The sequence below is a fragment of the Puma concolor genome, chromosome C1, assembly GCF_028749965.1.
Source record: "Puma concolor isolate L17-30 chromosome C1, mPumCon1.1.hap2, whole genome shotgun sequence".
In the NCBI taxonomy this organism is placed as follows: domain Eukaryota; kingdom Metazoa; phylum Chordata; class Mammalia; order Carnivora; family Felidae; genus Puma; species Puma concolor.
The window spans coordinates 111,817,869-111,833,227 of record NC_141674.1 but is presented as its reverse complement, the minus strand read 5'-3'; the positions used below and the strand labels follow the sequence as shown (position 1 = coordinate 111,833,227).

Sequence of the window (15,359 nt, the reverse complement as noted above, 5' to 3'; positions counted from 1 at the left end):
TTTAATACAATTTTATTTCCTGTACATTTATATAACTTAATGTTTTTAAATTTTTTTCATGTTTTATTTACTTTTGAGACAGAGAGACAGAGGATGAGTGGGGAAGGGGCAGAGAGGAAGGGAGACACAGAATCCGAAGCAGGCTCCAGCCTCTGAGCTGTCAGCACAGAGCCTGATGTGGGGCTTAAACCCAAGAACCGTGAGATATGACCTGAACCAAAGTCGGACACTTAACCGACTGAGCCACCGAGGAATAAGAGTTGTGTTTAGGGGCACCTGGATGTCTCAGTCGGTTAAGCGTCTGATTCTTGATTTTGGCTCATGTCATGATCTCACGGTTCATGAGTTTGAGCCCCATGTCGGGCTTTGCGCTGACAGTGTGGAGCCTGCTTGGGATTCTGTCTCTTCCTCTCTTCCTGTCCCTCCCCTGCTCATGCGAGCGTGCTCTCCCTTTCTCAAAATAAATAAATAACATTTTTTAAAAAAGAGTTGTGTTTATCCACTAGCTTGCAAGATTACTGAAAATTTAAACAATCTGCTCTTAAGAGCCAGTGTGGCCCAGCCTAGATCCCTTCATTTGACCTGGATTCTTTCAATAATTCCAGCTTCATGTACCTGCCCCCATTAGTGTCTCCTCAGCACAGCAAGAACAGTGGTCCTTTTTAGACAACAGACAGACTGCCTCCTTCTGCGTCTCAAATACCCTGCATACTCTGACCTCAGGGCCTTTGCACTTGCTGAGCCCTCTGATGAGTGCTCTTCCTACAGATGTATACACAGCTCCCTCACCTCGTTCAAGTCTGCTCAAACATTACCTTCCCTGACCACCCACCCTCCTTACCCCAAGATTCCTTGTAACCAGAGCACTGAGCACCATCTGATCCCAAGGGAGGGTGTGTGCCAGCAGGGCAGGGTGTTTGCATGCCGTGGCCTACCCTACTAGCTCTACTCTACTAGCTCAGAGTCTACCCAGAGGACGATGGATGAGTGGTGACCCTTCCTAAGCACCCACAGCCACCAGGGGTGCACTGTTCACACCTCACAAGTGAGGATGTGCCCACAGGGGAGGCAAGCTCAAGACCTGGCATGACTGACCAGGACCATGGCTGAGCACAGCCCATAGGCTCCTGGAAGGCAGACTCTGAGCTGGTCAGGGGCTCAGGCTCCAAGAAGGCGTCCAGCCGAGGGCCCTGGGAGTGTCCTCACCTCGTAGAAGAGCCCCTCGGGGAACGGCCGGAAGCACTGCGCACACACGAAGCACTGCTCATGGTACAGCTCCCCGTTGCTGTTAACGATCCGCTCTGCAGGGGCGAAGCGGGCTTGGCAGCGCTGGCAAGCCGCATTGGCCAAGGCGTTGGACATGTTGCTGCAGGGGGGAGAGGGGATGGGAAGGTCAGGACTGGGGAGGGGCCAAGATGAGCAAGCCTGGAGGGCTGCACATGATGGACACACCTTCCCGGGGAGGGGGGTGGGGGGAAACAGCTATCCTCACACTGATGGCAGTGTTGGCACCGTGGAGGCTCAGCCCGGCTGCCTGACACTGGCTCACATCAGCCCGCACACCTGCCCACACATCTGCTGGAGCTATTGTGTCCTATGGGCCCCCTAAGTGCCAGCGCATGCCAGGGGCTACGGCACACATTCCTGGATGACAACCGTACAAGGCCCACGCCGCATCTCCATTCTATAGATGGACAAGCCAAGTCCTGAGGGGAGTGAGTGCCCTTCCCAAAGGCCACAGTGGGCGGAGGCAAAGCCCAGATTAGAAACCAGCACCCCTCCAGACTCCAAAGCCCCCATCTTTCTGCCATGCCCTGCACCCCCACGGACTTCCATGTAGTGTCAGACACAGCTGGGCCACAGCCATGCCCACACTGGTCAGAGCAGTGAGGGCTCAAGACAAGTGCTCTCACTGTGGCCTGGGCTGTACCCCACTCTTGGAGTCCAGACTCCCAGCCATGGAAAGTCCATAAGAGGGGTTAGGGGTCAGTGAGATCAGGGACATATGGAAGCACTCAGCCGCATGCCTGGCCCATAGGAAGCCCACACAAAGGACAGTGCATGGTTCCAACGTCTCCGCTTGGTTCCCAGGCTGCTTGGTCTGCATCCTGCTGGCCCAGGTGTCAGTGGCCACCTCGGTTCCCTCCTGTGTCTCCTATCACCTCTTCTCAGGGAAACAGAGCCTCTCGTAGAACTTCACCTAGGCCTAAATCAGTGGCTCTTTATGCCCCTTATTTAATCCCTGAGGCAACCCTGCCCTCCAGATGAGAGACCTAAGGTTCAGAGAGGTTAAGTTAACTTGCACAAGCTCACACAGCAGATGACGGAGTCCAGATTTGAACCCAGATTGGTTGGACTGCAATGGCTCTTTCTTCCACACCAGGAGTTAGTTGCAAATCACCTGCCCCAAAAAACATGTAATCACCCTGCCCCGGGGAAAGTGAAAATGTGAATGTTTGGGATACAAGCAGGTTGGGGAGCAAATGTCCTCAACTGTGGTGGGCTTCCCTGGGGTAAGTGGCAGGCTTGCTTCCTTCTGGGAGGAGTAGAATCCAAACTGTATGCTGAGGGGTCCAGAGGTGTGGCCAGGAGGAACTGTGTCAGACTGACAACCTCTTCGACCTTCCAATACCTTGATGCCCATGACTTTTGCTATAAGGGTAGCAAATAGGTTTTGTTTCAAGCGTCAACTCTGACAGATTGGCGGTGGCTGCCTGGATATCTAGCCAAAGCAGGACAGTCAGGCTCAGCAGGGAAAGAGATAACCAGCTGATAATGTCAAGTAGACACAGAGAGTGGTCAGACACAACCTGAATGCTCTTGAGAATATCTTTCCAGCCTGTACTGCCTCCCAGGGTACGAATCCCACCCCCGTCTTGCTGCCACAGCACTATGAGAAGAATTCTCGAGTGAGTGAAGCTCTTGCTGGGGCATTCAGGTATCAATCGTAGGGAGGAAGGCTCCCTAACCGGGATGAGCCCAGGAGGTGGTGGGAGAGGGCTCTGCCTGTCAGGAGTCTGGGTGTGGGCTGTGAACAGTGGGTCTAACAGGGACTGTTGGCACACAGGCTGGAAGCTGGGCTGGGGCCCCCAGACAGGACTTCCTGCCTGCTCAGCTTGGGGACCCCACATAGCAGGGGAAGGGCCAGAGGACTCTTCCATAAGCCTTGACAGGCACCCCGGATTCTTAGGACTTAGCCTGCCCTCAGGTGTGTTTTGGGGACCAAAGCCACATTCTTTGTCCACGTACTGGCCACAGGGGCAAGGAAGCAGGACAGTGGCAGGAAGAGTCGGGCAGAGCTCACGATGCAAGAGAAGGTCTTTGTGCAGCAGCCACTCTGCCCCCAACACACACCCTGCACCGTCCCCAACCCCCTGCTGGTCTCCATGAGGTGGGCCAGACAGCAGAGGGCCAACTGCCTAAGCCGCCATGGAGGGCTGGGCTGGACTTCTTCAACACAGGCTGTCTTCCCGCTAGAAAACATTGTGACCCTAGCGGTCTTGTCCTCCCACAGCACACACCCAAGGTGGCGGGGCCGGGGGGAAGTTCCAACTCCGGGCTGTGTACAAGACCTTGCTGGTCTTGGAGAAGTGAGAAACAACAGGAAATCCTGTGACTCTGGCTCTGGAATTCCCCAAAGGACCCAGAAAATGAAGCCAAAACAAGGATTCAAGTCCAGGCCCAGGCTTTGGGATTGCTGCTTAAATCCAGAGCTCTGGGCCCTAACTAAGTGAGCGCCTGCAGAGCCCCAGCGCCTCCCAAAGCCCCTTGCCCTCTGGCCTTCAGGGACCCAATCCCACCCCCAGTCGCCTGCCGCTAGACCAGACACTTTACCAGCCTTCCACCATTCTGCTCTCATAAGTAGACCCTCTGTTAAACTCTCCTCTGCCATTCTGTTTCACTGTAACTATGTTTCTGACCAGGACGCTAACAGACACCACCCCCACAGCAGCCGCCACAACCTGCCTTCCTGTTCATCCTCACGAGGTCCCCTAACCAGAGCAGCTGGTCTTTAACTGGGCTACTGGCTGGTTCCCCGGCTGGGTCCCTAGGTGCCTGAGGCCGAGGATTTTGCCATCTGTCCCCTACATATATACCTCGCACAAGCCCTGGCATAGGAAGGTGGGATGTGGGGGTGACCACCTCCCTCTCACACCCACTGGCTGCCCCAGCCCAAGTCTTGGGGGCAGTAGCACCCTCAAAGCACTCCTGCGACTGTGTCCCCATGCCACCCTGCTCGGGACCACAGACAACACTCCAACCCACTGGCCTAAGACAGAGGAATGAACAGACATGCAAATGTGCCCAACAACTGAACCATGTCACCATCAGAGAAATGCCAGCTGTCTCCTGCAGGAGGCGAGGACACAGGAGGGGGCTCTGGGCTCACCCCTCCACATTTGAATCCTGATAGCCCCAGACACCAGCGGGGGGGGGGGCTGGAAAAGGGTACCAGCTTCTCTGGGCCTCATTTCCTCATCTGCAAAGAGGTGTGTCAGAGTAACAGTTACCACCCCACGGAGCTGGAGTGAAGAACTCACTGGCATACAGTGTGTGGAGCACAGGGCCGGGAAGGCCAAGCGCTGGATAAAGAGAGCTGTTGTTTCCCAGCAACTCTGGGAGCCTTCCAGAGCACCTCCTCCCCCACCCAGTCCTGGGGAAGGCCTGCAGCCTGCCTGCGCTCCCTGCAAGAGGGCAAAGGGTGGGACACACGGACATTCCATGTCCTCCTTCACACATTCCAGCCAAGAATGGGGAGCACAAAGTCTACCCAGTTACCCTCCAAGGAGACACCACCATCTTGCCCCAGCTGGACAACACTCACGCTGCTGAGGGCATGGCCAGCATGCCATGGTGTACAAGAGTGCACCATCGTGGACCTCTTCTCCGGCCCTTCCCAGCACCCCCAAAACTTTCTCAATCTTGACAGCCCAACACAAGTCAATTTGTGGGCCTGTGCAAGGTGTCACTGAGTGACAAGATGTCACTGAGACTTACAATGACTATTAGCCTGGGGTGGGGTGGGGGGAGCCCTCTCTGTGCCAGCTTCCTGTGAGGAGAGGTTGCTGGTTCCAGATAAGGTAACTGAAGTACAGAGAGGGTCAGTAACCTCCTGAGGGTCACACAGGATTAGACCATGTTCTCTCCTGTCCCCTCAGCTCCTGGTGGCATTATCTAGGCACAGCCGTTCAAAACTCTGGTTTTTTAACAACCCTAGACTTTGCCCCACTCCAGCCTCCCACCCATCTGAGCCTAGAAAGACAGTGAGAGCCTGGGAACAGGCAGGGGCTGGGAGGAGAATGAGTCAGTATTACTGAGGCCACATCAGCCTGAGCGTGTGTTCTACAGACAGGCAGACCAGGCTGCAATCCCTGCTCAGGTGCTCCCTGGCTACGTGGTCCGCAGCAAAGTGCTCTCTGAGCCTGGGCTTCCGCATCTGTAAAATGGGCTGGCAACAGCAACCTTCGGGGGAGGTTGGGAGGGCCAAGTGAGGTGACACTTGCAGCACAGCCCATAACTGCTCCGTCATCGGCAGCTAGTGGCATCCTTCCCCCCCCCAACCCCCTTCATCCAACAGATCCTTACTGAGCACCTGTTCTGTGCCCAGGCCCTTCTCCAGGTGCAGGGAGAGAAGGGGGATCCCACTGCAACATGATGTCTGAAGCTCGAGTGGAAGGTGCCCCCCGCACTGCCTGGACCCCCTCCCTGCCACTCCCCCGAGAGGCCAGTCAGAAGCCAGCAGCTGGGGTCACCTGGCTACACACAGTAAACAGGAATTTACACAAAGCCAGTTCCACACTCAGCCTTGGGAAGGCTGGAAAACTAACCGCTGCCTTAGGCTGCCGCACACAAGGGATTTCCACCATCAGAAACACATTCCCAATATGTTTGGAGACTGCGGGAGATTACATGGCATTTCCTGAAGCCCCAGTGGTACCTCTTGGCTCTAGCAGCTTCATTTACTTTTAAGCAGATGGGCTTTAGAACTGTCACACTGACAACAGAGGTGAGGAAGGGCACGAGCCAGAAGTTCACAGAAAAGTAAAGACGGGGAGCAAATAAACATATGTGCCTGCATGCATGGGGCTTTCCCAAGGCCTGGTGTCCATGATCACACCCATGTGCCCTCCTTGCATGTTGGCCTTGTTCTTGTGCTGTGTGTGTACACTGTGGACCTTGCTCCAACAAGGCCTATGACCCACCAGTGTCCTGACCGCCATTCCCTGCACCACCTCTCACTCCACCCATGTCCAAGGACACCGGAGGCCCAGCAGTGAGGGTTCCTATTCCAGCACTGCCACACTCGGGTGAGTTTCCTGGCATCCTGAGCCTTGGGTACCCCACCGAAGCAACGGTCTTGTCCAGTCCCCGTGTCCTGGCATCTAAGGGGCCTGAAATCCCAGCCGTGCAATAGGGGCCCCTCTGCAGCTATGGCCCCTCCCCCTACCCAGTGCCCCACCCTTTGCTCTGTCCTTAGCCCCAGACATCTTTGGTGGCTCAGTCCTAATTACCCCTCAGGAGGGCTGCCCGGACTATGGGAATGCAGTGAGCTCACAGCAATCCATGTAGCATTAGCCCCTGGACGTCCTTCCTTTCCTGGGTCCTCAGATATCCCTACCTCTGTGACTGCTGCTCCCTGTCTCTTCCCTCACTCCCCACCCCCTTCTCCCAACCTCAGGGTCCTCTCCCACTGTTCCTCCCCCACCTCGTCCTCTAAGGCTCGCACCTGCCACTTTCCTGCCAATACCCCAAGTTCACAGTCGTCATCACTCTCTCCCCAACTTTCTACTAGAAGTCTCCACCCGGATGGTCCCTGGGGCCCAGCCCCCAGCCCCTGACACCCACACTAGTGGTTCCACCACCATCTATGTGCCCCCTCAGACCCTCCCCACCCCAGGTTAACTCATCCTCTGAGATGCCCTGAGGGTCCACCCTGAGCGCCACAGGCTGCCCTCCCTGCCCAAAAGGAGGCTTTCATTGTCTACACTGGCAATTCTCCATGAGAGACAGCAGCTCAGGTTTTAGAGTCGGTCCAAACTGGCTGCAAATCACAGCTTAGCCATTTGGGTGGGCGAAGTCCAGCAGGTTCCTTGACCACTCCGTTCATTCATCTACAAAGTAGCAACAAAACGACCCCAGTCTGAAAGCAGTCATGGGAGCTCCGCAGGACAATTCAACACCCCATTCTCAGCGTCCCGCCCAGGCTTGTTGATCACAGATGCGCCCTCCCCCCAATCTTATCGCCAACGCAGGCGCTGTCCCCACGCCCTGGACTGCCGGGCTCTTGCCGTCGGAAGGGCCAAGCGGGTGTCGGGGAAAGGCCGGCAGCGGCAGCTTTCCGGCCATTGTCCCCGCCAACCCCGCCCCGACCCGGGCCACCTACCCTAGCGCAGCGGGCGGCGGGCTCTGCCGGTGTTGGCGCCGCCGGTAGAGCCCAGACGCGGCGAGCGCGCCCAGCCGGGCTGCCATGGCGCGGGCCTCCTCCTTCTGCTCCCGTCTTGGGGCGGCCCTGCTCCGACGGCCCGGAGACCACCCCGGCCTCGGTGGCGGGGGTCAGTGGCGGTGGCGGCAGCGGCAGGCCAGACACGGCGACCGCGATGGGACAGGCCAGCGTGCAGGGGGCGCCTCTCCCCCCACCCCCTCTGGACAGGAGCTCACGTTACACACTGCGATCTCCAAAGGGCAGCAGAGTCAAGTCCAAATAGAAAGGATATTGTTCGTGCAGCGGGGGCAGCACAGTGAAAGCTGAGGTGGCAGGGCTGGGTCCAGACTGGGGAGGGGACTCGCTGGGAAGGTCCCAGACAGCACTAAGGTGAGGTCCATGGTGGGCAGGCAGGGTGCCTGGAGGTCCCAGGCTGCCGGGAGCCTGAGAGGGAACCCCAAGCCCCCTGACGTCCTGACGATGGCCCCTTAGCTCCGGAAGGCAATATGGGACTGATCTGGCTTAGGAATCCTGGAGGAATTCCTGAGACCCTGTGCCACAAATGCCACCTGGAGACCCAGATCAGGGTAGCCTCAGTCCCCTGGATCTGACCAACAAATTGCCAAGCACCCAAAAGAGGTCCATGCTGTGAAAGCTCAGTGAAAAGGTTATCCCCTAACTTGCTAGGGAAAACAGAAGCAGCAGAATCTGATAGAAGACCGGTAGGAAGGCACTATTTCCATGCTTTTTTACCTAAGGAGATCAGCAGGGTTATCGTGATCCAAGTGCAAACACCCAAGGTCAGCGGCAGAACTGTGGCTGCTGCTAGTGGAGCAGGCACTATGGTCAGCAGTAAAATAAGGATCCGTAGCACTCCTGGAGATCTTTAACACCGATTCCATTTCCCTGAAACACCTTTCTAAGTAAGGTCAGAAAGCACAAGCAGCATTGGCCTCCACCTTCCCAAAAAACAGTAGCTATCATTCTGAACAGCAGGGCAGGGTACTGGTCCTCCAACACTGGGGTGGAGGGAAAACTTTGGAGGGGATCCATGGCACTCAGATGCCAGGCCCACATACCGAGAAGCATACCTCATCCAGCAAATCCAAATTCATTAACCACCCTGGGGGGCAGCTCTAAAACACAGCCAGATAACTACAGGCGTTGTGCGCAATATAACTTGTCAATGCAGGTCAATTCCAAAAGTACCAAGCCCTGATCAATTCAACAAATATGTTTTTAAAGGTGGCCACAGAGGCAAAAGGGCATAGAGAGAGGCTGAGCTTGGAGAAGCCAACAGGTACAAAGATCACCTCCCACTCTCTTCTCTGATGGAGATAGCTGAATGCTTAGGAAATCTTATTAGAAAGTTTTGTTGTAGCACCTTTAAGTCAATGCCCAAGGGCCTAGGTACCTTTTACCAGTCCTACTCAGCCCCTCCCATGGGGAAATCCTCAACTCTGGAACCCAGAACTTACCCAGAGTCAGAGTTCCATTTAAGGAAGGATTATTTATTTATGGTTTCCACAATTGCAGATAGACCTGGGAAGGTGGCTATAGCCACAAGCATTTTGTACATCACAATTTGTAAATAAAGTTCAAGTCCAAGGTGACCAAGCACCGATCAATTCAACAAATATTTACTGTAAAAGGAAGTACCAGGGGCTAGAAATTGAGAAAGGAAATTAGAGTCTGATTGAACCCAAATCCCAAATCTGTGCACAGCCTTGTAACCCCACCCCACCCCCAGTTCTGCAACCTGTCTTGCAGAACTAGGCGCCGGAGCCATGCTGTGTCTCCAGCCAGCACTCTGGCTCTAGAGGACAAAGTTGCAAAGACATAGTAAGAATGATGTCAGCATAAATGGCAGAGTAAGAGCCTTTAAAATGTTGTCCCTCCATAAAAGCAATGAAAACTAGCAAAAACTGTTAGAATCCACTTTTTCAGAACTCTGTGAATTAACCAAAGGTTTGCAGTAACCCAGGGTACCTCATCAAGAAAAGCAGCTGGGGACTCCTGGGTGGCTCAGTCAGTTAAACGTCTGACTTCAGCCCATGTCATGATCTAATGCGCCATGGGTTCGAGCCCCGCATCAGGCTCTGTGCTGACAGCTCAGAGCCTGGAGCCTGCTTCAGATTCTGTGTCTCCCTCTCTCTCTGCCCCTCCCCTGCTCACACCCTCTCTCCCTCTCTCTCAAAAAATAAACATTAAAAAAAGAAAGAAAAGAAAAACAGTTGAATCTTGGTAGGAACAGTGAGCTTTGTGATATTTTCACTTATCCTAGCCTCTGACCCCTACATCCTAATTCCATTGCTGCCTTAAAAAATAACAGCCCACGTTCCCAGTAATTATTTATGCAGCAGACAGGGCTGAAGCTCCTTCAAACCTTCATTCCCTGGAAGACTCCATTTGAAAGTTTTGTCTTTATGTGACCTCACTCACACATACCCACTGCTAAAAGCCTCTCTTGGGGAGTATTTTTCAAATGTATTACTGTTGTAACTGCCTATGGTATCATAGCTGTCATTGCCATAGGCAATGGATAATAGTGGAAGCAACAATAGACTAATCAAAAAGCTTAAAAGAAAAAACTAAAGGGGAGCCTGGGTGGCTCAGATGGTTAAGCATCCAACTTCAGCTCAGGTCATGATCTCACAGTTCATGGATTCAAGCCCTGCATTGGGCTCTGTGCTGACAACTCAGAGCCTGGAGCCTGCTTCAGATTGTGTCTCCCTCTCTCTCTGCCCCTCCCCCAACCTCAAAAATAAATAAACATAAAAAAAATTTTTTAAGGAAAAAATTAAGGAATGACATGTCCTTAGGGGCTTTGAAAAGAACCAAAATAGTCCTAGGAATCTAGAAGGCCACACAAAGCCCAGGACTATGCGCATGCTCAGAGAAGACCCAAGAAGATCCTAACCTCTTGCTTCTGATTGACCCTCAGGCTCTGTGTAATCAGGAAGTAAAGGCTAAGGCAGAGCTGTAAACTGCAGGGTTGAATGCTTAAGGTGTGCTGCAACATAAACTTAGTGCCCTCAGCAGAGTCCCTTATTGGTGACAGACATTCAAGGAAATGGTTATCCAATCATTAGCTGGATTAAACTAATCAAGCAGAGACTTAAGCAGTCGCAAATGACAGAAATATAGACTTTACAGAATTATTTCTGAAAAGTCACTAAACAAACAAACAAGTAGCAACAACATACTGTGGGGAGTGAGGGGGAATTTGATCTCAGAATTGCCACATATTATTTGAAATGTCCAGTTCTCAGCAAAAAAATTATGAGACATACAAAGAAACAAAAAAGTATTACCCTTACACAGAAAAAAAAAAAGCAATCAATAGAAACCCTTCATGAGGAAGCCCAAATATTACACTTATTAGATGGACTTTAAATCAGTTATTTTAATTATGTCCAAAAGACAAAAGAAAACCATGTCTAAAAAAACTGAAGGAAAGTATGAGAATGATATCTCACCAAATGGAGAATATCAATAATGATGTAGAAAATATATAAAATAGGACCAAATAGAAATTACGTAGTTGAAAAGAAACACTAAAAGAGTCCTCCAGGATGAAATTAAAAGACATCAGACAATAATCCGAATCCACATGAAGAAATAAAAAGCAGCAAAGTATATTTAACCTTGATATAGTAAAAGTAACTATATAGATAAAAATAAAAGACAATATAAATGTATTTTTTGTTTGTAAACCTATTTTTCCCCTCTGATTTAAAGACAACAGCATAATGAAATAATTTAACACAAAAGAAGGCAAGAGTGTAGGAACTAAGAAACAAAACAGACATAAGATACATAAATAATTAGTAAATTGTAAATGTAAAATAATTACATTAAAGGTAAATGGATTAAACTCTTCAATTAAAAGTCAGAAGTCAGTAAATGCATTTAAAAAATCTGCTTATATGATTTCTACAAGAAATTCACTTTAGACAAAAACAAATAGTTTGAAAGTAAAAGCATGGAAAAGATATACCATGCGAATAGCAACTAAAAGGGAAGCTAACATCAGACAGCTAGAAGCTAACATCAGACCAAACAGACTTTAAGACAAAAATTGTTATAAGAACAAAAAAGGACCTTTTATAGTGATAAAAGAGTCAATCCAGAGGTGCCTGGGTGGCTCAGTCAGTTAAGCATCTGACTCTTGACTTCTGGTCAGGTCATGATCTCATGGTTCATGGGTTCAAGCCCCACATCGGCCTCTGTGCTGATAGCTCAGAGCCTGGAGCCCACATCGAATTCTGTGTCTCCCTCTCTCTCTGACCCTCCCTTGCTCATGCGCTCTCTTGCTCTCTCTCTCTCTCTCTCTCTCTCTCTCTCTCTCAAAAATAAACAAACATTAGGGGGGAAAAGCATATTCTCAGATCACAATAGAATAAAACCACAAATCAATAATAGAAAGAAATTTAGGAAGTTTACAAATATGTGGAAATTAAACAACACACTCCTAAAGAATCACTGAGTCAAAGAAGAAAACAAGGGAATTAGAAAAAGATTGAGATGAATGAAATGAAAACACAACACACCAAAATTTATGGGATGTAGTTCAAGCAGTGCTCAAGGAAAATTTATAGTTGTACACAGTTGAATAGTTTTCACTGTAGTTATTTATACATGTGTAATAGGGGCACTTGGCTGGCTCAGTCAATACAGCATATGACTCTTGATGTTGGTGTCTTGAGTTCAAGGCCGATGCTGGGCGTGGAACCTACTTAAAAAAATTAGTTGTATAATAATTTAAATACTTGTATAGTATAAAATAGCTTTATAGAAATCAGAAACAGAAGAATAAACTAAATTCAAAGCAAGCATTAGAGAGGAAATAATAAAGATTAGAGAAGAAATAAATGAAATAGAGATTAGGAAAAATAGAGAAAAGCAACAAAACCAAAAATGGTTTGTTGAGAAGATCAAAACTAATAAACCTTTAGCTAGACTGACCAAGAAAACAAGAGAACACCCAAAAGACTAAAATCAGGAATGAAAGAAGGGACCAAAGTTAGAGAAACTTAAAGGACTATAAGGAAAATGCTGTGAACAATTGTATGCAAACTAAATTACAGCAAATTAAATAACCTAGCAGAAATAGACAAATACTTAGAGAGATACAAACTACCAAAACTGAATCAACAAGAAGTGTAAGATCCAAATAGGCCAACAACAAGTAAAGAGACTGGATTTGTAATCAACATCTTCCTACAAAGATGAACCCAGGACCAGATGGTTTTATTGGTGAATTTTACCAAGTGTTTAAGTAGCATTAACACCAACCCTTCACAAAATCTTCTCAAAAAATCTACCAGGAGGGAACACTTCTCTACTCATTCAGTGAAGTCAGCATTACCCTGCATCAGAAAAATATATCACAAGAAAACTACAGATGAATATCACTTATGAATAGAGATGCAAACATCCTGAACAAAACTGAATCTAGCACCATATAAAAAGTACTACATATCATAACCAAATGGGATTTGTTCCAGGATATAAAGTTGGTTTAACATCCAAAATCAATGTAATACATCATATGAATGCTGAAAATGCACTTGGCAAAATCCATGTTTTTCATGATTAAAAAACAAAAAACACCTCTCAACAAACTAGGATTAGAAGGGTATTTCTTCAACCTGATAAAAACCCAGAGCTAACATCATACTTAATGGTAAGAGACTGAGAACTTTCCCTCTAAGATCAGGAATAAGATAAGGATGTCCAGCCTCGACATTTCTTTTCAACACTGCAGTAGAGGTTCTAGCAAGGACAATTAGCAATAAAAGGAGAGAAAATGTATCCAGATTGGAAAAGAAGTAAAACTCTCCATTTGATTACCACATACTCTTACACACAGAAAACCCTAAACCCCAAGGAAAACTATTACAGCTAGTAAATGAACTCAGCAACTTTGCAGGTAAAAAACCAATATACAAAACCCACTAGCAATAAGCAATATGAATATGAAATTAATAAAATAATTCCATTTATACTAGCATCATAAAGAATAAAATACCTAGGAATAAATTTAACCAACAAAGTATAAGACTTATACAATGAAAACTATAAAACATTGTTGAAAGAAACTAGAGAAGACCTAAATAAATGGAAATACATCCCATGTTCAGGGATTGGAAAACTTGCTATTGTTAAGATGACAATAACGTTCCCCAACAAATTAACCTACAGATACAACACAAACCCTATAAAAATTCCAACTGCCTTTTTTACAGAAATGAGCAAGCCAATCCTAAAATTCATAAAGAACTGAAGAAACTCAGAATAACCAAAATAATTTGAAAAAGAACAAAGTCAGCAGGCCAACATTTTGTAATTTCAAAACTTACTACAGAGTTACAGTAGTAATAATTAAACAGTCTGGTACCAGCATAAGGACGGACACATACATCAGTGGAATAGTATTGAGAGTCCAGAAATAATCCCATATATCCATGATCAACTGATTTTTGACAATGCTGCCATGACAATTCAATGAGAAAATAATAGTTTTGTCAACAAATGATGCTAGGACCACTGGACAGCCACATACAAAAGAATGGTTTCAAACCCCTATCTCAGGCCACATATAAAAATTGACTCACAATGGATTGAAAATCAAAATGTCAGAGTTAAAAGTATAAACTCGTAGAAGAAAACATAGGAATAAATCTCCATGATCTTAGATTAGGTAACACTTCCCTAGATACGACACCAAAAACTCAAGCAATCAAAGAATAAATAGATAAATTGGACTTCATCACAATTTTAAACTTTTGTGCATCAAAAAACACTATCAAGAAAGTTAAAAGACAATCCACAGAATAGGAGAAAATATTTTGCAAATCATATAGCTGGTAAGTGTCTCACATCCAGAATACATAAAGAACTCTTAAAATCCAACAATAAAAAGACAACCCAATTTTAAAATGGGCACTGAAACCAAACATTTCTCCAAAGAAGATGTACCAGCAGCCAATAAGCACATGATAAGATGCTCAACATGACAGGTTGTTAGGAAAATGAAAGTCAAAAAAGTGATACCACTTTACACCCACTAAAACAAACAAGAAGTGTTAGTGAGGATGTGGAGAAAATTAGAACCCTCACACATTCCTGGTAGGAATGTAAAAGTATGCAGTTACTCTGAAAATAGCTTGGCAATTCCTCAAAAAGTTTAACATAAAATTACCAGCAATTCCACTCCTAAGTATATGCTCAAGTGAGTAGAAAATATAGATAGAAAAATTCACAGGGCGCCTGGGTGGCTCAGTCGGTTGAGCGGCTGACTTCGGCTCAGGTCATGATCTCGCGGTCTGTGAGTTCGAGCCCCGCATCGGGCTCTGTGCTGACAGCTCGGAGCCTGGAGCCTGTTTCGGATTCTGTGTCTCCCTCTCTCTGACCCTCCCCTGTTCATGCTCTGTCTCTCCCTGTCTCAAAAATAAATAAAACGTTAAAAAAAAAATTAAAAAAAAAAAAGAAAAAGAAAAATTCACAGCAGCATTATTCATAAAAGCCAAAAAGTGGAAACAATTCAAATGCCCACTACAACTGAACACATAGACAAAATACGGTAAATCCATGCAATGGAATATTATTTGCACCTCTCCCCCAAAAAAGGAATGAAGTACTGATTCATACCACAACATAAATGAACCTTGAAAATATTATGCTAAATGAAAGAAGCCAGGTCAAAAAAAAAAAAAAAAGCCCATATAATGTAGAGTTGTATTTATAGAAGATACACAGAACAGCCAAATCTATAGTGACAGACTGCACATTAATTGTTACCAGGAGCTGGGGGAGGGCAGAATGGGGACTGACTGCACATGGGTATGGGGTTTCTTTTGGGGGGTGATGAAAATGTTCTATAGAATTAGTGGTGATAGTTGCACAACTGGTGAATGCACTAAAACCCACT

At 47.8% G+C, this 15,359-nt stretch overlaps 1 protein-coding gene across 5 annotated transcripts in view; it reads right to left on the bottom strand.

Moving 5' to 3' along the window:
* LIMS2 (LIM zinc finger domain containing 2) overlaps positions 1 to 15,359 on the bottom strand; it is a 41,764-nt gene that overhangs the window by 17,622 nt on the left and 8,783 nt on the right. For 2 of the 5 annotated variants that reach the window (XM_086718313.1, XM_086718309.1), the window contains exon 2: positions 1,207 to 1,366. The exons of 1 other annotated variant lie outside the window; for it this stretch is intronic. In XM_086718313.1, the coding sequence (XP_086574439.1) occupies positions 1,207 to 1,362 (156 nt within the window). In that variant the 5' untranslated portion in view covers positions 1,363 to 1,366. Of the gene's footprint in view, positions 1 to 1,206; positions 1,367 to 7,384; positions 7,925 to 8,176; positions 8,447 to 15,359 lie in introns of those variants that run through there. 2 more of the 5 variants (XM_086718310.1, XM_086718311.1) reach the window with 2 other exon arrangements.